At 39.8% G+C, this 27,035-nt stretch overlaps 3 protein-coding genes across 7 annotated transcripts; 1 reads left to right on the forward strand and 2 right to left on the reverse strand.

Annotated features, from left to right (window-relative positions):
- Nucleotides 1-351: 351 nt before the first annotated feature.
- On the reverse strand, nt 352-14,045 carry LOC122843063. 2 transcript variants are annotated; one of them, XM_044137541.1, is made up of 3 exons: nt 13,818-14,045; nt 4,374-4,634; nt 352-4,287 (listed from the first exon to the last, which is right to left on the reverse strand). In XM_044137541.1, the coding sequence occupies exons 1-3, from the start codon at nt 14,043-14,045 to the stop codon at nt 4,084-4,086; spliced, it is 693 nt and encodes a 230-aa protein (XP_043993476.1). In that variant the 3' UTR covers nt 352-4,083. The 2 variants fall into 2 exon arrangements, 1 of the variants encoding a protein (XP_043993476.1); XR_006372663.1 differs by lacking the exon at nt 13,818-14,045 and adding an exon at nt 10,344-10,504 and having other exon boundaries at nt 352-4,634.
- Nucleotides 14,046-14,384: 339 nt separating this feature from the next.
- Nucleotides 14,385-17,738, forward strand: foxf1 (forkhead box F1). The gene is made up of 2 exons (XM_044137529.1): nt 14,385-16,052; nt 16,975-17,738. The coding sequence occupies exons 1-2, from the start codon at nt 15,074-15,076 to the stop codon at nt 17,136-17,138; spliced, it is 1,143 nt and encodes a 380-aa protein (XP_043993464.1). The 5' UTR covers nt 14,385-15,073; the 3' UTR covers nt 17,139-17,738.
- A 2,100-nt stretch (nt 17,739-19,838) lies between these two features.
- On the reverse strand, nt 19,839-26,684 carry mthfsd (methenyltetrahydrofolate synthetase domain containing). 4 transcript variants are annotated; one of them, XM_044137497.1, is made up of 9 exons: nt 26,527-26,684; nt 26,288-26,391; nt 25,196-25,261; nt 24,975-25,088; nt 24,514-24,627; nt 24,325-24,415; nt 23,961-24,073; nt 23,738-23,863; nt 19,839-21,641 (listed from the first exon to the last, which is right to left on the reverse strand). In XM_044137497.1, the coding sequence occupies exons 1-9, from the start codon at nt 26,630-26,632 to the stop codon at nt 20,898-20,900; spliced, it is 1,578 nt and encodes a 525-aa protein (XP_043993432.1). In that variant the 5' UTR covers nt 26,633-26,684; the 3' UTR covers nt 19,839-20,897. The 4 variants fall into 4 exon arrangements, with proteins under 4 accessions (XP_043993432.1, XP_043993423.1, XP_043993441.1 ...); XM_044137488.1 differs by having other exon boundaries at nt 25,148-25,261; XM_044137506.1 differs by lacking the exon at nt 25,196-25,261.
- Between the last annotated feature and the right edge of the window lie 351 nt (nt 26,685-27,035).

Raw genomic sequence — 27,035 nt, forward strand, 5'->3', positions numbered from 1 at the left:
AGTGTGAGTGCTACATATCCTCTTAAAAATGTGCAATAATATGAGTAAAGGAAATAGCAGGACCACCAGCAGCTTCCTCTTTGCTGAATTTGTTTCTGACAGTGTTTGTATTTGCTCTGGATCCCACCACGCAAACACAGAGAAGTCATCAGAAGGTCTTTAAGTGGTTCTTGAATTTGGCAAAGATTAAGACCCCTAAGCTAAATTTAAATGGAATCGAGAGCTTTCGCACGTGAAATGTTGCACAAAACCGAAATCTCAAATTTCTCTTAGTTTATGATGTTTCTTTTTCCCAGATATATTTAATATCATGCAGAATTATGGATGAAGACATCACAGAATGTTATAAGCTTGATTTATGAAAGTTTATTGTAAACATGTCCACAACATTTCATAGTTTCATTAAAGACAAAGTCAGTGATATAAAAACAGAAGTCAAAAAAATTGCAATACAGGAATGAGCACCTTAAGAATGGCTGTAGAAGAAACTCTCATAAATAACAGTTCACACATTTACAGAACCTTAAAAAGTAATAATATTTATTTGACATTTTTCATGATTGGATTAGTGACAAACTTCAATGTATTTTTTGGGGATTTCTTGTGACACAGTGGTGCATTATGGTAAAGTGGATGAAAATTATACATGGCTTGAAAATATATATATATATATATTTTTTTTTACAAATAACACTGTGAAATATGTGTCTGCATTTGTATTAATTTTTCTGACTCAACACTGTGTAGGAACAGCTTCAGCTGGAGTTACAGCTGCCGTACAGCTGGGAATATCTTCTATGGCTTTGTTCCTCTGGGGACAGATTTTTAATCAATTCTTATTTGCAAAATAGCTTAAGCTCAACCAGACTGGATGGAGAGCAGCTGTGAACATTGATTTACGGGTCTTACAAAATGTTTTGTAAGAAATGTTGTTCCAGGCCGGGAGTGTGCAGCCTTAACAATTCAAAGAGCAATTTTTGCCCTTCGCCCAGCTAGATAAAACTTGTTTAGAGCAGCAAATGTTCAATAAAATTTTGAAAATCTTTTGAGAAATATTTACTATGGAAAATCTGATGTTATTATTAAAGAACCACAATGCTATTTCTATTTTTAGATTTTAAAGCAAATTCAAACTTGAAAACAGTTTTTTGTATTGGATGTTATACAACTATGTAAAATAATAGTTTCCTAGTCAATGACGAAAAATAGATCTGAAGAATATGACTTTTAGTTCCATCCTGTTGTAGAATTTCAATGCAATTATTCCATGAAAAAACTGGAAAAACTACTGGAACATGTATTTTAAACATTAGTTACTTATCTTTTTTTTTTTTTTTTTTTGCTAAAGTTTTAAATAACCATTGTGGAAGGCCCAAAGAGCTACTTGCAGCTCCGGAGCCGTAGGTTGAGAACCCTAAATCTAGACTGGTCGAAGACACTAGCTGTGTTTACGGTTTACCTCCACTCCAGTCTCTACTTTAGCATGCATTTATCTCCATTTACCTTTACTTCAACTCAGACCAGCTTCACAGTCCTAAAAAGAAAAGTGTCCCCTCAGCATGATGCTGCCACAACCATATTTCATGGGGTTGCGACGTGTATTATTTTCCCTCCACACACAGTCTTTTGTATGTTGGCCAAAACGATTGGTTTTATTTTCTGTGTCCCCTCCATGGCTTATGGGATACTGTAAATGAAGCCTCATTTGGCTTTGCTTTAACAGTTCAGCACTAGCGCCAGTCTTCCAGTGAGGCCAGGTGTGTGAAGTGCTTCAGCTGCAGTGTTCCTGTCAACAGATTTTCTTGGATCTCTGCAGCTCCTTTAACTAATACCTTTAACTTTTCCAGGATTTCCAAACCTTTGAGGCCTTCGCAGAACAGCTGGACTAATTCAGAGATTCAATTACATACAGATTGAATATTTACTAATTAGGGGTTTCTTGGTGTGCACTGGATTTTTTTTTTAGGGGGCCAAAAAATTAAAATGGGTTGAATACAAGATGATTTTAAAAAATGAACTTAACATATGAAAATCATTTGTCATTTGCACCAATATGCGTTTTGTTTTGTTTTGTTTTGTTTTCACAATTTTGCTGCTTTTGACGTCATTATGCATGTTTTTAGTTGAGGAAGCCGAAAAGACAGAAAGCAGGGTAGAGTTGTTCAGTCCAACACCAAACATCTGCCACCTGAGTGATTGCTGATCCAAACTGCCCATGGCGAAGGCTCAAACTGTGGCTTTTAAAAGAGCCTTTTCAGCCTAATACATGGCCCATTACCAAACGGCTATTCATCACATTAACCCCATGTCTAAAGAGACGCCAGTGCATCAAAAAGTACAGTGCCATGGCGCTCTGTGTCTCCGTTCAGGATACACTGAGTAGAGCGTCCACTTGGCCATAACTGTGTTTACCTCGGAGATACACAAACGCAGCCTGCCGCCAGCTCTATTAACAACTCGATCTCTGCTGATCTACAGGCAACTCATTAATTGTGCAGTGTAAAAATGAGGATTTTTTGTTTGTACCACACCGCACTTGGTACTAGACGGTCCAGGCAGAGCAGAAAATGCAACAATATGCTCGCTTTAAAAAAAACAGAGACGTCTATATTTAAAGAAAAGAAAATGAGAAAACTAAACCTGTGCAGCAAACCTTTAATTAGCACAAAGTTGGAATTAAGGAACTTCAGGGCTGGCTGCGGTGAGCCTGATTTCTTAATAACATGGTGATAAACACAACAATCAATCAAGGTTCCTGACAGGACTTACAATTCAGGAGAGATTGGCCAAAATAAGAGTGGTTTCACTCTCTCATTGTGGCGGTGTGTATGCTGGTGTGTAAAAGGACACCGGCTGCAGTCTGCAGCGAAGCTACTCGCACCAAAGTGGTGATGGAAAGAGTAAAAAGCATCACTTTAATTTTACAGAACACAACAGCACCAGGTGAAGCCGCATCTGGAAAACAACAGCTGTTTAATCCGTACTGTAAAGTCACTCAACCTTCAGCACAACAATGACGCTTAATGTTTGAAAAAGCAGAGGAAGGCACAGTAAACACAGGGATGTGCAGCCCTTTGGTGTTAGGAGTCACTTTTGATTTAGATACACCATCACATTTGACAGTGTAATTTACATTATATTATTCTATCATTCTAAGCATACAAACACCTCAAAATAAACTAAGGTTCCAGTATTTAAATAATGCAAGAAAATAATGCTTACAATGTGACGTTAAAACTGTTAAATTGGTTTGTGCACAAATTTCTTTGCATATTATCAATCAAGACCTAAACCTTTAATTTTAGTCAGTGAATTGATAACAATGACTGCATTAGAAGCCTGACTGACAAGCAGATTGTAATCAAAAATTGAGGAAAATACACCTTTTCTAAAACGTACAGCTGATGCACTTTAGATTTTCATTACATAGTATGTATTTTAAATATTATTGAAACCTAATTATAACAGAGAAATGGCTGAATTGCTGTATGTCTTTGGAGGGTAGGATTATAAAAACAATAATAATTGTACAGGTAAATCAAGGAACACATTTCTGTGTGTTGGATATGAACACTCGTGACTTTAGTTTTGGCAGTGTCAGGACAGTTTTAGGCCAACGCCGTTTGTGGAGGGAAACTGTCATCCTGAACATGTGAAGAAGCTTCATCCTTTGCTTTTATCCACAAGAAAGGTGTAAATTTCTGAGAGTTGCTGGAAAGCTGGATGGAGATAAATGTACAGTAAGAGGCCACCAAAGACTTTTTCCTGGGGTAGAGGTTCACTTTACAGCAGGACAACGACTCCAAACAGCATCACAAGAGCTCAAAATCAGACTTGAATCAAACTGAGAATTTGTGGCAAGATTTAAAAAGAGATAATCTGAGATTGACTGAGATTGTTCAGCTGTAATTTCAGAAAAAGGCAGTTTTGAATTCTGAGTCAGAAGTCTGAATACAAATGCATCCCACTTTTCGTAATTTTTATTTTATACAAAGTTTACAAGCCATGTGTAGTTTAAGTTGGAATGAGTCGTTTACAAAAGATAGAAAATGTTCATCGGGACAATTTTAACTGATCCCTGATTCAGAGAACCATGGTGAATGTGAACATTTCTAATAAAATCTTACAGAATGCATTGACTAATATGCAGATTCCATCAACGTTTCCGAAATGAGCATGTTTCAAGCTGGGAAACAGACGCACACCTACCCCTGCAGCGATTACATGCTCTGCCCCATGCAGTGTTTGCTTTCCTCGACTACAGTCCTCAGCTTTTTCTGCTGCTTTCTGTTGGAAGATCATTTGCTCAGCAGAGGTGATGTGAAACAAATAACGACTCTGAGAGGTAAATCACAGCAGCTCCTCTCTCTCACCTCGCCACTTTTAGCAGACCGTGGCTGATTTCCTTCCTTGCGTGACTCCGGAGTGTAAACACACGGCAAGAGTGACTCATCACTATTTCTCATTTCCATGGCCTGATATAAACACGTGAGAGGGTCAGGGGTCATCTTGGGGTGGCGTGTGGGTGGCGGGAGAGGGGCGGGGGTGCAGCACGTCTCCCCGTGAGACATCTTCCATTCTCCGAAGAATTCACAGCTTCCTGTGGCCAAAGCCGCACGCCTGCCCACTCGAGCCTGGAGGAAGGAGAAAGAGAAACAGTTAGACACAGGCAGGGAGAAGGACAGGCGATTTAGGTGATAGATTACCTTCCCTACCACACTGCTCTTCAGCAAAATGGAAAGAATGCAGTAGAGATGAGCCTGTGTCTCTTCCTTTACTGACAGGCACAAGAAAAAGAGTGATAACTGGAAGCAAGATGGAGCGGATAAGGCCGTGTCTATCTGGCCGTAAATGAACTTCTTTCTACTTCATCTACTGAGAAACTGATTAATAAGCCATGAAAGGATTGTTTACATGGGTTTGCCAACTTGTTCTGTGGACCAATTGGCACTAAGAGAGCACTGATCAGCACTTTGGTCTCTTTAACCCGACATTATTGCAGGGTAGTTAGGGTGGAAGGGAGGGATAGCCACTTCCTTTCAGGCCCCCAGTCTGAAGACGGGCCAAACGGAGTCCGGCATCAATCACTTTGTACTCCGCAGCTTTCTCAATGCCATTGTTATAGAGCAGACCAACGGAAAGAGGCCGGTAGCAGGTGAAAATAAAAAAGTCCTCTGACAATTACAGGGTAAGATTTCTCTCCCAGCGTCGTTCGCGTTTACACAAGCCAGAGGGAGCAGAGCCTGTCCACTAACGCGCATACAAATATTTAGTCAACAACATTCTCCAACTGGCACTGACACATGAACACATGCGGCTACAGGCAGACATTGCGGACGCACACAACCGGCCGCTGACATACAAATGCGTGTGTGCACAGAAAAGTAGACAGATTTGCTCTAATGTCTGCTAATGGCACCATTACAGTAAAAACAAAATGAAGTGTTAAACCACAAATAAAGGTTATGGCATCACTCTGCTGATATGACTCAAATTTGGTGCTCTGCAAATGTATTAATGCGCTCTGAACTTCCTATTTTGTCAGTTCAAAAAATAATGATCAATTTGTTGAGAAGATTACAGCTGGACTAAACTATCTATCTATCTATCTATCTATCTATCTATCTATCTATCTATCTATCTATCTATCTATCTATCTATCTATCTATCTATCTATCTATCTATCTATCTATCTATCTATCTATCTATCTATCTATCTATCTATCTATCTATCTATCTATCTATCTATCTATCTATCTATCTATCTATCTATCTATCTATCTATCTATCTATCTATCTATCTATCTATTAAAGAATTGAATCAGATTCATTAGCTGCTAACAGCCTGTTGATCCTTCAGGAGTCTTCTTAATGTATTTGTGCTTTTATGAATTTACAGCAGGTAAGCAACAACAGAATCATATTATGTTGCAAAATTGAGGTGCCAGAAGTAAAATTACTTTTTTGTTGCATAGACATTAAATACATTCGTAGTAAAATGTATATATTTGCTCCTTGACCTGTTAATCTTTCAGCGCTCCACAGCCTGAAATATCTTTCAGGCTGCGATATTTTGGCTCTTCCCAGGCATCGTCAGTCTCTTTCCAAGTTTCATCCCTCTCGCGCTGCCCACCACATCTCCCTGCTAGTTGTACTCCTCTGTGCTCCTGTCCTGGGTCGGGATCACTCCCTAAACCTGGCAGGATCTCTGTCACACGATGCCATACATGTGATGCTTCACTGGGACCCCCCCGTCTTCTCAGGAAATGCTTTCAGCCTTTTTCCCACCCCGGTGTTCCAATGTGGAGAGTCGGGCATTATATGACTGAATCCAGTTACCGTCCCAGAACATTCCTGGCTGATTCCGACCACTGCTTTTGGCTACGGGTTCCCACAGACAACGAGGATATGCCCCAGTTTGAAACCGGCAGGGGCACTGACTATCAAACTGTAAACTACCAAAGCTGTTTATGCCAGAACAGAGGAGTTTGAGCTCCACAATAGGCAATTATGCCCACCCGTCCCCCCCTTCTCTTCTTCATTCAATTTGTGGTTTCTCTGTAGGTGGATTGGGTTGTGCGCAGATTAAAAATAGTCGGCTCATTCCAGACAAAAACTGTGAGGGACATGGAACACACATTGCACCAATGATATCGCCCATTGTGGTGCGCTGTTTGGGAATTCTTAATTGCTTTTTCCGAAGCAGTGTGCCACAGGAAAATCCCCCTTCAGACGAGAGCAGAAAAGGGTTGGTGGGCTGCGTGTAAACACCATAGATGTTATGTAAACATGGACGTATAAACCCATGTTGCCCCATGTGCACCCATCAAACTACCATCAAGGCGGTATCAAAGGAGCTAACCTGCAGCAGAGCCAGTTGTGGCCTGCGAGTGCCCTCCCTGTCTCTTTTGTGTTCTCTGCTGTGGTTTCTGCTTCAGCTCTCATTATTGATGTCTCCCTAAGTTAGACAGGCCATGATGGACCAACTCTGGGAGGTGTGCGCGGGTCTGCAGGGTGGGGCCCCAAACAGGCTCCCACTCACCGAGAGGCCGAGGATTTACAAAGAGGCCAAGCCAGCAGAAAGAGAGTTGAAGCTAAAAAACAAAAGAAGAAGAAGAAGAAGAAGAAGAACTTCAGACAGAAGTTGCGTCGCTCTGTTTGTTTTGCCTTGTAAAAAAAAACAAAAAAACATGTTTTTGTGTTAGCATCTGTCTCATTTTATGAAAATAAATTACACATCAATAAAGCTCTGCAACTAAGTTAGAAGCGTCGCTCTGTTGCATCTTAAAAGAAATGCAAGTGTGGAATCATGAGAAATTGAGTTAACCTAAAACCCAAAGTCTGTGGCTCTTTAAATCATCAACTTGACAGTAAAATAAGGTTAATGAATGTTTTTTCCAGTTTTGACCTGAAGCAATCATTTGCGTTCACAGCCCTCATCCATTAGACAGATGCGAACACCCCCAAAGTCCCCTCCCACACACACGCACACACACGCCCGCACACACACACATGCCCGCACATGACAAGCAAAAAGGAACCTGCAAATTTACTCAAAATGATCTCAGGATTCTTAGAAATGGAAGAAAAAAAAAATCATGAAAGAGCAGAAGGGATAATAGTAAAAGATGAACTACTATTCTGGAAAAAAAAGTTGTGAAAGTCATGAATCTGAAATAAATGTATTTGTTTCTCTAAAAATTCATTAAATTAAAGAACACAGCCTCCTCAGATTTAAAAATGCTACATTATCCTATTTTACTTTTCAATTCTAAAGTAACACGTTTCTGAAATGTTTATTGTGTAATATCATTTTATTTTTGGTACAGCTGTTTTCTTCTTCTTCTTCTTCTTCTTCTTCTTTTTCTTTATCCGAAGAGCTTGAGTTGAGTTTAAACAGGTATAAGCAATGAAACATTATGAAACATTTTCTGTGCAACTGTAAACCACATCTGGACGGTTGGGAGTTTGTAAAAACTCTGGAGCTGCCAAACCCTTCCCTCTGCGGCCTTCATGTTCATTTATGTTGTGGTGTGTACGGCACTGAACATATAAAAGTGACTAAAAATACCACGGTCATCCAGTTAATCGATTTCATTTCATTAATATTTGGTACTAACAAGTGAGACCACGAATGGGACATTAAATATTTGTTTTTAAAAATATGGCACACTGGGGATCATTCCTGAAATATTCTTGATCAGGATGTTTGGAGTTCTCATAATAACATTTGTGAAAAATACCCACATTTTGGTTGAAATCGTTCAACTGTTAAAAAGAAATAACATAAACATTGCCTGATACAGCTTAAAAGCATCACAGTTCAGAGCTTTTCAGGGACGTTTTCACCCCAAATCAAACTGGTTTGATTTCAGCTTTGAAATTAAAAATCTTTATTAACAAATTTAATGTGTGAATGTTATTTCCGTAGGTCCAATTTCTACACAACACATATTTCCCATGAGTCCTGCTTGCCCAGGTGAAGCTGCTGTAACAACTAACTGCAGCTGTAGAGGTTTGCAGAATTAAGCCAGAGATAAACCAGTGCCAACCATCAAGTGCAACTATATTTTTTTTTTGTCTCAATTGTGTTTATTTTGGATTACTATATTTTGCTGATTTATTTTTGATTTCTTGCTGTTAATTAACTTTTAAACAAGTTGGGGGATTTTTTGTATTTATTCATTCACATATTTACTTATTTCATCCTTTTTGTTTGTTTTTATTAGTGTCTCGTTGCCAATGTTAACTTTGAAACTTCTATTGTAGTTTATTAACTATAGGCCTTTCTGTACGTCCTTTATTATTCCCCACAATTTACCATGTTTAGCTCATTATTTCTCCCTTTCTCTTTGTTGTTTGACTTCCATCGCCCTTTGATTTTATCTTGCATTGCGCTCGTTCAGAATGGAAAGTGATTTGAAAAAAGACAGATTGATTTAGATTACTTCCCCCTTAAGAGGGACGAATAATTCCACGTTATTTCATTCTTCATCTTATTATTGTGCAGGAAATAAACTGCTGTCGTCATAAAACTTACACATTAGTTGAATGTGTAAGTGAAATGGCTCAGCTTGTTTTAATTTTAAAAGACATTATCGACTCGACGGTTTAATGCAGCGTCAGGTCGAAATAATTTTTTTAGTCTTTCCTATGAATAAATTCAGTATAAAAACATTATATTGGATTCTCTCTCTCTTTTTTTTTTTAGATGAAATTAACGAATTTGTTGAACGCAAAACCCGCAGCATGATATGCGCATCATGGTATACATTTAGACTTAAAAATCACCAAATGCAGTGGAAACAAGCTTCAATGTGTCCATCTCGAATGACCTTAAATACCCTGATGAGATTATTATTGTTATTTATTTATTTATTTATTTATTTATTTATTTATTTATTTATTCATTCATTCATTCATTCATTCATTTTTTTTTCCATTTATTTCAAATTATGACCCGGGATTCCACATATATCCTTATTGTTTGAACAGTTTGTCATCTGACAATGAACACAAATCAAAGGGAGCATGAAGACTATGTCTCTGCGCTGCCGCATACAACGAAGCACAATTCAAATATCTGTTTTGGACGCGCAAAAACTCTTTGAGCGCTGATTGCTGGCGGCGCCCATCAGACCCGCTTCGCATTGACGCAGCGACCCAATGCGCGCAATCAGCGGTCTGCTCGCAGCCCAGTCCCTTCCCGATCACATAAACAGCACTTCAACGAAAATATACACGGCCACCTACTGCGCACAGGGAAAGTGATGTGGGGGGGAGAGAACCCGCGTCGACTTTACACTGTTTTCAATTAAAGCGACAATGCTGAGTGAGCTGCAGACGACACCCAGGAGGTAAAAGAACACAAAAGCAATCTATATCGCAATTAATCCATAAATATATTTAATTCGATTGAATAGTTCAACTGTCATTAATAAATATGTGGCATTAAGACTCAGATGCATTGATTAAACCAATTAGTTTCTTTTTAATTTGTGAGTTCTCCCTATTACAAACTATGTGCCGGCTCTGTCTCTATTATTCGCCACATCATGTAACTCAATCATTGATTCCCGCCAATCATGGCCAGAAAGCTATAGAGATAAAAGACAAAACAGTAAATGCACCAAACTTCAAATCATTTGCAGGCCCGCTGATGCAAATGACACATCGTTTAAAATCTGTTGGCATTGAGTCTTTTAATTGCATTTAATTACATTACCAACCGTTTCGAGCATAAATTTTAGAAAATATGCTCAGTATAGTAATTGGGTTACCATCACGCGCATTTCCTCTTGAGGCTTTGGGGGCATTTGGGCGATAAACCTCCGTACACTGACCTCAGAAACAAAGCTTTCTCCCGAAGCTTGACTCAAGTTCAGTTCGGATGGACTCAGGCCCAGTTGATGGATTTTTCTGGAGCGCTGTCCTCCAAACAAAGTCTGTGCGGCCCCTCGGTGACCCTCTGCCGCCCTCTTTCACCACCCAGGAGACAAACTGTTGAAACTATTACTCAGACGTGATGCTCTGTGGATGAAAATTCAATTTATGCTTAACACTTAAAATGCGAAGGCGGTTTCGATGAGCCAATGTTTCAGTTTCTGTTGCTCCAAAAGCGTCCTGCTGACTGCTACTATTGAATGTGTGATTCATCCAATAGTCATCTGAGTTTATCTGGATAAATAAATTTGAAAAAGAAATTTTTAAAAAAAGCTGTGGCCAGGTAGGTTCAGATGGCTCTTAATGTTTCTATACATCACAGAGGTCACCTACAGGGGACCCTATAGAAGGTTTTGTAAAGGTCACTGACACACAAACGACCTTGTGTGATAATACAGTGTTTTATTCAGGTAGGTTGGCCTTGCTTATTAGCTTGAAATTTAATCTGAAAATGATTTTTTTGTGTGTTTTTTCAAACAATCATAGTCAGTAAATTCATTTTTTTTCAAGCATCTGCTGATTTTATTAGTTAGAACCTGTTTTAGTCCCTATGAAGTGATTACAAATATTAGAAGTCTCCTAGTTTTTGAATGAAATAGAGGAGGCAACTCCTCAAAAACTTTCCTTTGCTCACTTAATTTCGTGTGTTTAATGTTTGATACTTGGGGCCCACACTGGCAAATTTAGGATCATTGTCCCCCTGGATCCCTTGAACTCGCCACTGTTCATGTATTTGTGTCTCGTTTTGTTCTGAACAGGAGCTAGGAAAGGTTTTTTTTTGTTTTTTTGTTGTTGTTTTTTTTTTATTAAACACCATTAAAGACTGAAGTAATTCATAAGACAATAACGATGTTCCATTTATAAGGAGCAGTCGTAAGACATGTATAAGTTAATGTAAGATGCATTTTTGCGCTTGACATCTAGACTGTGTTTAATGTTTCAGAGTGTTGTACCTGAACTGAAGTGACTGAACATTCCTGAGGGTTCAGCGCTGTCAAATATTTCATGTTGGGACGTCATGGAAAAGTGCAGGACTTTGTCTGTGACGGAGCAACAGGGAAGCTCTGATCTCGGCTCCCAAGCCTCTGCATGAAGCAATGAACGCACTAATCTTTTTTTACCACTTTCTCATGGCAGCGTTTTTCCTTTGTGGCTCAAACTGTTGAACATGTTGGTAGAAGGTAGAGTGACCTCTCCTGAACGCACAGCTGAAACGGGGAAAAAGGAGAAGGCCACTTTGATTGCCGAATCATTGTCCAACACTTGATGGATGCACATTTTTATGTTACAGAAACTGACAGAGCCAGCCTGATGTACAAGCAGACTTGGCGGCTGCTGAAGGCCACTGCAGGCCTGGGAGCCAGGAGGAAACTTTGTCTATTAAATTAATGAGCTTGTTTGTTTATTAAATGTTTTGAAAGATAAGCCAAGGTGGCTGCATTTGTTTATTTATCATTCCCTTGTACATTTTTATTATAATATAGTGTTACATTTACAGCATATAACATAAACCTTTTTCAAAGCTGCTGAAGTGACTGAAACTTAAACAGACTCTATAAAGCCCGAGCCTTTTCAGTGTCATTCTAAAATCTAAATAATTTCTGGCTTAATTTAACAGAAATTTACATTATGAAATTCTCTTATGATAAATTGGTACAGATTTTTTTTTTAAACCCAGAGTAAATATGCAAGATTATTATTATTTTTTTACATTTGCTCGCTGCCAACTGCATCTGTGATATTGCTAATTGATCTGCAAGTCAGAGAAACTTGTTTTTGGATTTTGCTGTCTGCAGAAATGTGGTGTGCCTTTAAATCTCTGAATCCTTTAAACAGTCTTGTCATGTTACCAGACGTCTGCCGTTCTCATGTGTAAATTCATTTTTTTTTTATCTATTTTTTCAAAATCATACTATTATGATTATCCTCTAAATTAACCATGTTGCTGATTAGACTTTAAGAAAATGACCACATAGGTTTTATTTTTGTTTGACTTTGTCATTAGCTTAACTTTAGAAGTTGTAACACAATCCACCTAAACACATTACCAGGCAAACAGTGTTGCTTAATTTAGCCACTTAATTACAGAACAATGAAAAAGCAAAAGACGGTCTTGTATAGAACAATTTGGGAAATACTGAAGATAAAAATGAACACTTTATTCCAAATGACATTCATTTAAAAATTAGAAGTGATTGTGTGCTTATCGAGTTAGAAACAATCAGGACTCTGTGTGAATTGGATCCATTCATTAATGCTCTCTACTCGGTTGTAAAAAAATTAAAAAATTAAAAAAAAACTGTAAAAAAAGCTGTGGGATGTAAAATTCAAAAATGACCAACTAAAGTTGCGCTGTGGGGTGGGCCCCCTCATATGAATTTCCGAATCAAGGCCTTGTACCTCCTTGAGCCGGCTCTGGAAAATGGCCTGAGACACATGAGCAAAAAAGTAAAAAAAAAAAAAAAATCTAAATATGTCTTCTACTTTTGGAGTAATATGACATGAGGCGACTGAGCGTGAGAGAGGGGAAAAGCCTTAATGGAATGAAGTCATCAGCGGTAATTAAATGCAGCGGGCAGAGGGGAGCACGGGAGCGCGCCTGCCTGTCCCTGGTGCGCGCTGGGTGGTCCGCTTCACTGTTGAACATGCGGCTCTCAGTGCAAGTGAGCGGCCGAGCAGAGTCGAATGTGGGCATTTATGTTCGACTTTAACCCTTCTATATGACTGAAACAAAGGGCGAGATCTTATTTCCAACATATTTACCCCTTTTATTGTGAAATATGTGTATTTGAAGCAGCCAAACACAACGTATATTAGCTGAGAGATCATTTGTCGTGTAAATCTGTTACCTACATATTTACACGAAGACGCTCTATCCAGGTGTTCTCTGATTTTACGCAGAGGCCAAATGTTTACTTTTTTTTTTTTTTTTTTTTGATGCTTCAAACAGCCAAGACGGATTTTCAGTCAGAATGAGAACCAATCAATAAAACAATGGAAAGGTTATCTTAACCCGCGGATTTTGGAGAAACTTAAGACTGCAGCCGCATCTGAGATCTCCTGGGAACAATAAGGAACTTACTGTCAACAGTTTTAGGCTATATGGACTGATCTCACTCCCAGGGTGAAACAGGCTAACGCCACAGGTCAGTGTAAAAACAACAACAACAAAAACATGCACACGGAAACTTGTGCGCAGCGTCCTCTGATTGATTTGTAGCCCAGTCATAATTTCTAGAGCTGCATGCATGTTTTAATCTCAATCTTAGTCTTTCCATCTATCCATCTCCCACACACTAAGCGCAGAGTTGCTCCTAACGCGCCGCATCTTTAAAGCGACCACCGATCTCGTTGTGAGTCTGGTAAATCCTTACCTCGGATCCCGGATCACTCCGTGATTTCTCTCCCCTGCAGGAGTCGACCTCAAGTCCTCCGTCCGAGTTTGTGCGCTCCCAGCTCGGCTGAGTCTCCACCTCACTCCTCCCGCGTCCCTGCGTAAATATTATGACTGCATTGCACAAACAATATACATTTGTAAAAGAAGAGAGAGAGGGGGGGTGCAAAAAGTCCAACATGTAGCCTGCCGTAAGAAGGACGAACATTTTTTCTTGCTATATCTCATTAGTTTGTGTGGTATTAGCAGATCTAACAAGGCTTTTGCCTGATTTTCTTATTTAAAGAAGGTCCGGGAAAATGTTTACATTTTGTTGTATAAACATCCTGCCCAGGTCCCTGACTATTTTTCACAGAAATTCGGAGGCAGATTTTGAATGTGAGGAGCGCGTTGTCTAATAGATAGTTTTATACCTTTTATGCGTTTTTTGTTTTAAGTATTTAATGTGACTCATGTCCTTCCTGCTGCAGCTTCAACGAGGCTCATTGACTCACTCGCACAGTAAAAACGAGGCATTCTGTAGAGATTGGATCGTTTCAAATGAAAATGTTATTATTTTTGTCCAAATAAAAAATATATAAACACATGCATAAAAACAAATATAAACTCAAATTGGAACCCAGTACGACACAAATACGCAGCTGAAGACAGATGATGCATGTAGTTGTTTTTATGATCCATGGGGTGTAATGAATAAATTAATTTGCTCGAGATAACATAAAATCCATATCTGTTCGATATAAAATCATTTTACTAAAAAAAAGGGGGGGGGAGCGCATGCACGCAGATGTGTATGTTTGCAGCCCACCACTGGAGTAGGAGGGGACTGGGCGGGCCCCCAGCATTAGAATGACAAGGCTTACAGCTTCCAATGCGCCGATGGCAACAGATAAGTAAAAAGTGAGCTCCGCGGACGCACAACACACCAACTGAAGTGGAAAGCGGCTCCTGTTCTGCTCCGCGCTCCATTTCGGACGTCGCCTTTTTTTAACAAACAAAAAAAAAGAAGAAGAAGAAAAAAAGCGCTCCGGCTTCAGACTCCAAACAGGACAGAATTAAAACCAACGAAGGAGAGTCGAAAAGACAATCGTCCGCTTTTGGGCTTGGGGTCTTTTCCCACCCCTCCTCTTTATGCCAGGGAAGTGTTGTCAAACTTTCTAGCCATAAGTGGAGAATTTTTTTTGTTGTTGTTGTTCTTTGTTTTTGCCACCTCGAAGACTGAATCCAGGCAAACTAATGACGGCAGAGGGCCAGCAGCCCCCAGCGCAGCCTCCTGCCCAGAGCAGCCCGATGTCCGCGCCGGAGAAACCGCATGGACAGACGGTGGTGATGGAAACCGCGTCCTCCACCACGAAAACCAAGAAGACGAACGCAGGGATCCGGCGACCAGAGAAGCCCCCTTACTCGTACATAGCTTTGATAGTCATGGCCATCCAGAGCTCCCCAACCAAGCGGCTGACTCTCAGTGAAATCTACCAGTTCCTGCAGAGCCGCTTCCCGTTCTTCAGGGGCTCGTACCAGGGATGGAAGAACTCCGTGCGTCACAACTTGTCTCTGAACGAGTGCTTTATTAAGCTGCCCAAGGGCCTGGGCCGACCGGGGAAGGGCCACTATTGGACTATCGACCCGGCCAGCGAATTCATGTTCGAGGAGGGCTCCTTCAGAAGGAGACCCAGAGGTTTCAGGCGCAAATGCCAGGCGCTGAAGCCCATGTACAGCATGATGAACGGCCTGGGATTCAACCACATTCCCGAGGCGTACAACTACCAGGGGAGCGGCGGGGGCCTGTCTTGTCCGCCCAACAGCCTGTCTCTGGACAGCGGGATCGGGATGATGAATGGACACTTGGCAGGTAACATGGACGGGATGGGTCTGTCCGGCCACTCCATGTCTCACTTGTCGAGCAACAGTGGACATTCCTACATGGGAAGTTGCACGGCATCCACTGGGAGCGATTACCCCCACCACGACAATTCCGCCTCCCCGTTGCTGACCAGCGGGGGAGTCATGGAGCCTCACCCCGTCTACTCGAGCTCGGCTTCGGCGTGGGCCTCGGCCCCGCCAGCGTCGCTCAACAACGGGGCTTCGTACATCAAGCAGCAGCCGCTGTCTCCGTGCAACCCGGGGGCGAACAGCCTGCAGCCGAGCTTGCCCACACACTCACTGGACCAGTCGTACCTGCACCAGAACGGACACAGCACCACAGATTTACAAGGTATACTTAAAGCTTACGATGTCACAAAACTGTTCAATATTCCGCGATGCTGCTGCTGTGGAAATTCACAAAGAAAACAAATAAGAAGAGCACACTCCAAAGAGAGAGGCACAAAATTTAATTCACATAAAAGAAGTAGTTTTTTTATAGGCTGCATGAAAAACGGACACATCGGTTTTTGTGCCAAATAAGCGCAGTGCTGGCAATGGCAGCCTTTATTCTGCTGTTTTACTACGGAATATCCTAAATTAATACCACCAGGGGAAATCACCACCTATTTTATTCTTCTGAAATTAACGTGCAAGTATCAGTTTCCTTTTGAGTAAAACTTGAATGAGAACGAGACGTTTACTTTATTTTATGGAAAGGATATAGACAAATAAGGCGTGGGGATGCATGGCAGAGAAGCGTGCCAATCTCGGCGCTATAAAAACAAGCGCGGTAAGGTCCAGCCTGCCTTGCCCCGAGGGCCCCGATCCTCCGGGACTGGCGTGCAAAAGGGCCGCTGTCAATTAACCCTTCTTAGCCCGCCTCTGCTTTCGATGATCTTGATTCTGCCCGTTTAATGGACTTCTGCTTTGTGAGAAAGAGAAAAACAAAACAAAACCAACTAACAAAAATCCTTGTGTTCAACTTATAGTTAAAATTGTGCAAACAAAAATGTAATTTGGAAAATGTTTAAATTAAAACTGAAAGAATGTGTTTTTGTTTGCACTGTTTAGAAGAGCCGGGATTATATTTTCAGTTTACTTATTGTATGCCAGTATGATCATTTTTTTATTGCTCTTGTATTTAGGAATAAATCTACAATTTTTAAAATTAATTTATGGCATCTTCAAAAATTAAATTTCCCAGAATTTATACATATGTGATTTCTTTTTCCTTTTTTCTTTTTTAAATATTCCCCATCCTCTCTACGCAGGTATTCCCCGGTACCATTCCCAGTCTCCCAGCATGTGCGACCGGAAGGAGTTCGTGTTCTCCTTCAACGCCATGACCTCCTCCGCCATGCATTCACCGGGAAACGGCGCCTACTACCACCACCAGCAGGTCTCCTACCAGGACATCAAGCCGTGCGTGATGTGAACCCCGCCGGGACGCGCTGCACACCGCATGGACGGTGTGTGTGGGTGTGTGTGTATGAGGGGGTGCGTGTGTGGGTGGGTGCGTGTGTGTGTGTGTGTGTGTGAGTCACTCGGACTGGAACCATGCAGACAGCAGCACGGGAACAGAGAATTAAAACAATAAAACAACAACAAAAATCACCACTGAGAGACTTTTGTGCTGAGGAGAGAGCGCCTTGCTTCCTGTAGACCGGATTAATTCCCTGTGTTGTTGGACACCAGACGACTGAAGCCACACAGTAATAAAATAATAATAATAATATATAACAAAACAAACAATTTCATACCTTCAAAGTGGCATAACAAAAAGAGAGAGAAAGAGAGAGAGGAAGGAAAAAAACTCGCTGTTTGGTACTTAGTCCTGCGGAGCGAATGACCTCTCACTTCTCACGTGTTTAATCATTTTGTAAAATATGCACACCTTCGTTTTTTCCGTTTAAAGTTTTTTTTATTATTTTTTATTTTTATTATTATTTTTTTATTTCTAATTTTCATGTTGTTGACAAATTAGCTGGAACAAAATACCCGGCGTTGATTTCTGAATAAATAATTATGGACATTACATAGGCCTATATACTGTACGTCCATACTGTATACTGTGTAAAAAAAAAATGGCACTTTTTGAATAGCCTATAAGCGCAACTTTTTATTTATTCTCTAGGCCTGTATTTTCAGTTTCAGGCGAACTGGCCAAGGAGTTACGTGCTTTATTGGCAATATTTGTCAAGATGCGTGTAATTTGTTGAAAAAAAAAATGAAAATAAGGATATATTGTAAGCACTGTCTCGTTTGTCAAATTTATGTGGACTATTACTTCTATCACTTAGTGTAGATAGGCTATTATCAGGAAAAACAGCGAGGGTTCATCCTGTGTGAGTTGATGTTTCATCATTTTTTTATTAAAATAAAACCACCCGAATTCTGGGGCAGTTTGACCTTCAACGTCCATAAAACGAGAGTTTATCTTGCATTTTAGAGGAATGTTGTGAAGAAATAGGTAAAGACAAAACGGCAACCATTGGGAACCAACGTGCATTTCGCTCAACAATAATTCAGATCCCTTCTTCCTAAAATTTGGATTTTATTTTTTTTTTTTTAAGAAATTTGGAGGGGGGGCGGGTCACTACGTTAATTCATTCAAATTGAAAAATGATCGATTCCAATGGAAAATTAATAAATCAAATAAAATTTGATTCACAAGGTCAGGTGGTTGCGCTGGCTGGTATTCAAAAAAATTTATGTTGTAAATAAGAAACAAAAGATATCTCACTCCAGTGTAAATTTCAGATATATTACCCCAAAATATTCATAATTTAAAGTAAAATAACATAAAATGAGAAAAAGAATCTCAATCTGCATCAAAAATGCAAATGAACTGTGTTAGCTATAGCCTCACTCATTCAGGGATACATAAAAAAATACATATATATAATTGTGCAGTGGAAAAAAAACTACATAATGAAGAATAACCTAACATTAACTCATTATTATACGACTCAATTAAAGTAAACGTAAATAATGAATACGTGTAGACCAGCGTGTTCTATTATCACATCGCAGTAGACCCAAATCAATACATAATTCAGCATGGTGAAAGTTTAACAACATTATTTTTTATGGGCATTACTTTTGGTTGCGGCTGTCGTTTCTTTGGTGTCATCCTTTGAATTAACCCCCAGGAAAGATGCTAACATATCTTTTGGTTCTAGAAGCTACAGTCTGAAGCCAAACGCAACACGACCTGCTCCGACTCACAAATCTTATAATCCGGAACACGCAAGATCGTTTTTGCTAATCTTAGTCTGTAGGATTTGTTGGCGCTGGAGTCCAGGCGCGCATACTCACAGAGAGCAACGCACTCCATTTAGTTGCTCTGATATCTCACATGACCACTGACTGAACCCCAGTGAAATACCACGCTGCGCGGCCTGAGCAGGGGCAACGGCACTTTAACTAACTGGCGACATTTGCTGAGGTTCACGACTCTGTTGGGGCTCAGGAGAGAGAGAGGAAGAGAGAAGGAGAGAGAGAAAGAGAGAGAGAGAGAGAGCAGGACGGGCAGCTGTTCCCAGGCCAGGCCTGGATGACAGCTCCATAAAAAGCCCAAGCCCCGCTCCGTGCAGACAGATGCACCGTGGGCTGGTGTCTCAGAGGAGCCTGGCTTTAGAGCTAACAGAGCTGACATGGAAGCGGTCATTTGTCAGGTAACATTGAGATCTGTAAAAAAAACAAAAAAAAAACAACAAAAAAAAAACAGAGCTACAATACATTACACACCAATCAGGATAAGTGGATTGTAAGATTGAGTTTCAGATTAATCTCTTGTGAGAAGCTCAGACATTTTCAGAGGTGAGCTGCAGTGAGAACTTCAGAAAGGCAGTGACTCATTAGGAAAAAACTTTAGGTTTGCTCCACTTTTAAAGTGTAACTGGCATCTTATGTGTTACATTATCACCCGTTTTCAAACAGGAAAATGATTGTCTAAACGTCATGCATAAATGTAAGCTCTACCATTTAGAATAGTTTTTAAGTTGAAGACTGAGCTCACAATTCTCATCTCTCATTTTAAGGGCACAAGTTCATCCTTTTCAACATTCATCACAACCAAAACAAAGTTTGGTGCAACCGTTAAATTTGGGGGGAGAGAAAAAGACAAATGCTGTCTAGTTATGAATGGGAGCTTTAATAATACTATCAAACAGATTAAACAGAGGATCAAATCAGGATGTCACAGTAAAAAAAGTTCAAATGACTAAGAAGCAAGTCTGCCTTAACGCAACAGCTTTACACAAAAAATACAAACAATGATCTTAAACTCGAAGTACAAAACCTGAATTTTGCAGGTTAAATCACACAAATAACTCAAAAAGATAATTACGGCCAAACTAGGGCTCTCTAGACTTTCTAGATTTAAATTTGAGCTAACATTTAAATCTCAGCTAAAATAGCACAAAAGGTTTGACTTTGAGCTTGTCCAGTGGGACATCTGTGGTTTCAGTGGTTTCCAATGCTATCTTAAATACAAAATTTGACAAAACTTCTGCTTTTTAGAATTTTAAAAAAATGAAAAAAGAATGCTTTAAAAAAAAAAAAAAAAAAAAAAAAAAAGATAAATTAAAGACATGGCAACTTTGTGCATGCAAGTTTTCTTGCAAACTGAAAGTTTTTTGAAATGTCACTGTAGGGTCTCATGCATCCATAATCAATATCCTTTACACGGTGGAGTCATTTGTGTAGTTTTTTTTTTTGTTTTGTTTTGTTTTTGTTTTTTTTTACCCAGCAGACTTTCAGCCCTAAAAGCTATTTTTATACTTGGAAAAGCTTGACTATGGAAAATAAATTTAGTGTGTCTTTAAATTAGAACAGAAAACTACAGATACATCATGAGCTGCAGCAAGAAATTACACAAAATAAACCTTCAGGCAGGAAGATCACCTAAACACATGGAGTGAGAGTTGGGTGTAAACAGAGAAAGGCACATGTGGGAATCTTTAAGCTTATTTCAAATGTTACAACCAATACAATTCAGGAAATGTTTGAGACTGACCCTACATTTAATTTCCTCACACCTTCAAGTCTTGTTTTTGCTGGAAAACTACAACGAACATTAAGCTCAAGTAACAGATTCCATTTGAAATGATAAAAACAGATCAACACTTCTAGAGATATTAAACGTGCATTAATATGAAGATATTTTGTGGCGGTACACTGCCTGCTGCCGTTACTGATCAGCCTCCTTGGCGGTGTCACTTTTAGCATCTGGCGGGGACGCTTTCGACTGCGCAGCCGCGGGTGGTTTTTGTCTCTGTCCGGACCTCTTGTGTCCCCGCTGGCTCTTGGCCAGCTCGGCCTGCAGGCTGTGACCGTTCAGGCTCAGACCCTGCAGCGCCTCCAGGGCCTGCTCTGCCACCTGAGGGTCGCTGTAGTCCAGGAAGGCTCGGTGCTGTGCGCCCTGCCAGGTGAGCCTCAGTGGGGCGGCGTTCCTCTCCCTGAGCGTGGTCTTCAGCTCGCTGACGCGCAGCCCGGCGGGGATTCCTCCCAGGTACACGGTGGTCACACTTTGAGGGAGCTTCCGCTGGGTCGTCGCTTCACCTCTACCTTCCTCTGGGCCCTGCTCCCTCGCCATCCTCCTGCTCCTACCTTTCACCGCTTTGCCAGCCTCTCCCTCCTCATCTCCTCTGCCACTTCCCCTGCTGTCTTTCCTGGCTCTAGCTGGCTGCTGTCTGGGCTTCTGATCTGCCTCTCCTTTTTTCTCCCGTCTAGATTCCTGGCTGGTTTCTCCCTCAGTATCCTGTTGTGTATTCCGCCTTGGCCTCCGTCTGGGTTGTCTTTTCGGTTGATTAGTTTGCAGACCGGGCTCTGCTGCATGCGACGCTGTCCCCAGAGTCACGTCCTTCCCAGCCTGTTCCTCCAGGGCACGCAGCTTCTTCAGGATGGGAATTTTCTCCAACTTTTCTGCATCCAGCTAAAGACAAAAGAACCGGTTTTAGCCCATACTGCCCGCCGTTAATAAATATCTTTACAGCGGCAGGATATTTCACTTCCCACACAGTTAAAAATAACCGCTGCCGTCTTGATTTGTTGGGTCTTCAAGTGTCCTGGCAGCCTTTGATGCTGACCAGTCATGTAAAGGATACAAGCCTATTGTTTTTCACACTGGCCTGTTTGACCCGTCGTTCCTCCTGAACCCTGCAGAGCCAAGGTGGCTGGGCAGAGCCGCCTTTGATGATCAGACTTGGCCTTCCTGGCTGGGAGGTCAGTGGGCCTTGTTTACTTACATGTGTGTCTGAGAGAACCCAGAGGTTACACACAACGTGGCCACACGATGAGAATGATACGCTCATCGTGTCTAATGACAAGGAATTTTATCAACAAGAAATTCACACACAGTCTCTGCCAGTGGAAATAAATAAGGAGGAGGATTCAAGCCACACCATATTAAAAGTAGACAGGAAAGAAAGTAGTAATTGGACATCATACAGAGAGGATACACTCACACAGCAGATGTATTGAGGGCTATAGGAGTGAAACATTTGCATAAAGAAACACTTTTAAAACACTCGCGTCTCATGAGAACATGAGTAAACGGGGTTGGCCCACTAGGGGGCAGTGTGACCTTAATAAAGTAGGTACTGAAGCTCAGTCTGGGGTAAAGCCTTTAAGGTAAAGTACATTTGCAAAACCTGCCTGATAAAAACCTAGAGGCAGACGACTTCCAATATGAAACAAGAACATCAGCAAAAGCATCTGCAAGAGAAATAAGCAAGCAAGTTCACAGTTTCAACAGAAAAAATAAATGCAATAATATTAAAAAATGTATTTCTTTACATAAAAGAAATCAAACATATATTTTATAAATATTCAATATGTGCATTGAGCAGGGGGAAAGACCCTAGAAGTACCTAAAATGCAGTAACACTCTAATAAAATAGTTAATAGGAAGTGAAAAAAGTGACACATTTTAATAACTTATGACCAAGTTATATAATGATATAATGTCTCTTTATATCATTATAAAGGTACAATTATAATGATTTAATTGTACCTTTTAATTACAATTTTGTAAACTATATGCCAATGTGCCTCTTGGCCAGGTCTCTATCAAAAAAGACATTTTATCTCAAAGGACTTCCAGGTATAATGATACTAAAAATAATAATAATAAAAAAAGAAACAAATAGGACTGATGAAGTGCCTTAATTCATGCTGTTGCTTTTCTTTCAACTTCCTTTCTTTTTTATAAACATATGTCATGGTTTTTAACACAAGCATGACAAAGCGAGAAGTGTTTCAATGCAGAGGAGCAGCTGACTGTGTTTATGAAAACCAAACACTCTGCTCCTGGATGAGTAAAAAATGAAATATCGCTGTGGTTTGAAGCAAAGCCAGTGGTGAGGAGGACTATGTTTATGGAAGTTTTCTATTCATATGTAATGAGAATGTTAGTTTCCTGGAAAATAAAATTAATATGTTTGGGGGTCGCTGCGAAAGAAACAGCTGAAATACTGGCAATAAAGGAAAATCGGTCATGAAAAACATGACTGCTGCATCTCAGGTATATTTTTTGGTTCCACTTCAAAAATGTTAAATACTATGTATTGGCACATAGTAGAATATTTCACATGATCAAGGTCTTAATTGTTATAAATGCAACTTCAAATTGACAACAGAGAACAATGTCTGACATAAAAGAGAAAGAGGGTATGAGATTTTATTGGTACAATAACCTTTAAGTAAGAGTATATTCCCAGTTTTTACAGAAAAAAATTACAACATAAAACATTTAATTTATTGTATTTAAAGTATAACAGCAACAATAGTTCCTACTGCTGCGATAGAATCTATTAAATATTATAGCTGTAATATTTGTGCATAAAAAACAACCTTTGAATTGTATGTGTCCCTTTCTGATTATGTTTCAACTAAGATGATATATTTCTCAACCTGAGAAAGTTAATTTAAATCATCATGCCAAAAGAATAACCAAAATGTTATTTTTTATTTAATAAAAATAATATTTATTAACAGTACACAAGACAGATGAATAGCCTTAGCTTTTACCTTAGTCCAGATGATTCCCTGTGGTTTGGGCAGCTTGCATTCAGTCTTAATGACTCTGGTTGGGGTGAGGATGTAATCAACAGTCAGGTCATGACTTCCTATAAGCTCCTCTGGAATGTCTACCACCTAAAACACAAATGGAGCCATTTAATCATTTCATTAAATGGGAAAAAAATACTATAAAACCTTTGCAATTTTCCAGAAAAATCAAACAAATACTAACCTGGCAGTCATGGACAACAGTGACAACTAGAGTGGAGTCATTCACGGCTCCCATCGAAGCCATCATGGCCCACTCCAGATCAGCATAACCCTCTCCCTTTCCAATCCGACAACCTGCACAAGGTGTATGCTCAGGCATTTTTCAAAGAAATTGTTTTTTTTTTTTATGTTTTATATAACAGACAGAATTAAGCTAATAATAATTTAAAAGAAAATGTTTATCAAGAGCGTTATTTTATTTGGGATGAATAAATGAGAAAAATTCCAATACTTTCACATCTGAAAGTATTGGAATTTTTTTTTTCCAAAATAATACAGATTCTTTTTTTTTTTTAAACATCAGTCTTTGGTCAAGAAGAACAAACCTTTCTCAGAAACTGCCACTGAGCCAACCACCACCAAGTCAACCTTCACTTTTGCTTCCAGGCCAACAGGAACACTGAAGTCCTTCACACCCTGCAGGAGATTTAGAAGTTACAAAAACTTAGACAGTTAGAAGTACCTCTGAATTTCTTTGGCTCTCATGAATATTGTTTCAGGTTGAAATTGCAAACCTGAGATGAGGCACAAACACGCAGCTGTTCTTTGTTGGCACCCTGCGGCGGGGTGATCTTATTGAAGAGACCAGAGCGGAGACGAGGAGTTGGAACCAACAAAGTCTTCTGTGCCTGTAAATTATGCCAAACAATAGACCACTAAAGACTGGGAATTAGACTAACTTTAATTAAACACTACATATAACCAGCATATATCAGAGAACTGTAGAGTGAGGATGAAAGTTGCAGTAAGATTCAAGATGAAATGACGTACACTGTTGCAATGGCTTTGATGTTACTAATTATATAAAGTAAAAATTAAAAAAAATACACTAAATAGTTTGTTTTGCATGTACTGTTTTATAGATTTATATATCCAGATTAGTCTGAGCAACTACAGTTTTTTCATAAAAATGCAAAGAATTTTTTATTTTTTAAAAAGTGCTTTTTGGTGCTTTCTTCCAACAGCTGCGTGCTACCTGCAGCACCGCGAACCGAGCACCCTCCAGAGGTTTGTCAGGATCCACCTTCACCTCGGCCGTCTGGGCGAAAGTCTGCAACTCTGCCACTTTGCTGCAGGCTCCAAAAGCCCCCTAGAGAGGAAAGAATAGCAATTCACACAAGCTTTTTTTTTTCACTTTGATCAACTTACTTCTAGGGTGATAAAGCGAGCCTGCTGCTGAGGTCTGTCTGGGTTTACTTTCACTGTCTGGCTTGACTTAAACTCCTGAAGCTCTGCAAGCCTGTTGCATGCTTGATTGGCTGCCTGATCAATAAACACACAATAAGAAAGTAAACCAGAAGAATAAATAAATAACAGGACTCTGCAATTACTATTTTAGAGGCAAAAACATTTGTGTTTACACCTGATTTAATAAAACAATTTTCACTTGGGTATCAATCAGTTAATGAACACTATTACAGAACTACTATTTGTCATGTTTACAAGATAATTTTGTCTTAATTGTTTCCTGATTTGTAGCAACTGTAGCTAAAAATAGGAAACTTTGTAGCAAGTTTCTAAATCAATTAATCTGTTGCCCAAATTTAATTAAGCTTAGTGGACAACTTGTAGATATATCATAGCTGTAGTACCTTGCCAAAGCATCTATTTTAATTGAACATTTTGTTTTCCCACGTTAAAAGTAGAAAACATGGAATCTTCACTAAAGTTACCCAACAAACCTCTGAAGCCTTTGCAGAGCATCTGTATTTATACAGCAGTTAATTTGCACAAGGGATGGACTATATTTGACAATTAGGTGAACTTTTAAAGCAAGTTCACTAGCACTAGATTTAATTTAGGTATATTAGAGGAGGCACACAAATTTAAGTTAAATTTTAAGTTTTTAGAATATTATGTAAGATTTTTCTTCCACTTCTCAATGATTTACTTTTTTAAGGTGAGCCTACCACATAAAAATATAATGAAATATTGTAGCAAGGCTGTCCATTACCAGTCTCTTTCATGCACATGGTGTCGAATATTGCCACTCAGCAGAAAACCGACAATGTGACGCAAAACTAAAAAGTACTTTTGGAATTAACCACGTCAGATTGCATAGATGATTATCTTTCTCTCTCGAAGAACTGCAACTTTTGCGCAGTGGTCTGTCTGTGACGTATCTCTCCTAAGAAAACTGAGAAAAACAGTTGTTCCATGCTATTTTTAGGGTCCCTAAAAAATAACGACCCCCAGAGACCCGAAATAGCCCACAAGCAGCACTCATGGTGGAAGAACATTAACAAATAATAAAAACGTATTACGATGTCGGAACACGTCGGAACTTACCTTAAAGTTTGGGATTCTGTTGTGGACAGGCCTGGGAAAGTTAGCCAAGTTATTTTCCTCTATGTAGTCCCAAACCCTCTGACGGATGTCCCACTTCGACGCTTCTGGACGTTAGAGGAGGCAAGTGAGGTTAGGAGAAGTCCAAACAGACGAAGCTACATCGACGATGGCAGCGATCTGGACAGAACCTTAGCTACATTTATAAACAGAAGTAAAGCGAGGAGGAACGTTGTCCTTACCTGGGTTTATTTTAATGACAGGCTCCATGATGTTGTTGGTGTTAGAAATGAGCTGCTTCTTCAACACTGACTTGCACTGGAAAATCTTCCACGTGAGCGCTAACATGCAGAAACAGCTGCTTGTCAATGTTTATCACTGCTACGGAAGCTTGCACAGGACAGTCTTTTAGAAAGCGCGAACTCGACTTTTACGCAGCCGTGAATGCAAGTATTTGATAAACGTACACAATGTCTTTGAAGTTTCGCTCTTATAAAGAAGCTATGTCCAGTAATGTGCAGACAAAACATTGGCCTTTTTTTATCCCTGAATTATTTAGAGGTCAGACCAAAGCGATCTAACAAACAGAAACATTTTTATTTTAAATTTGATCAGGATGAACTTTAGTTTTAAAAATAATTAAAGAAAAACGTAAATAAAGATTGAAGAAGAAAAAAGTCTGGCTCGTTGGAAGGAAATTATAAATTAGCATTGTTTGACTGTTTAATACTTGAGATAAAATCGAACTTTT

Source organism: Gambusia affinis, linkage group LG02 (genome assembly GCF_019740435.1).
Source record: "Gambusia affinis linkage group LG02, SWU_Gaff_1.0, whole genome shotgun sequence".
NCBI classification, from domain to species: domain Eukaryota; kingdom Metazoa; phylum Chordata; class Actinopteri; order Cyprinodontiformes; family Poeciliidae; genus Gambusia; species Gambusia affinis.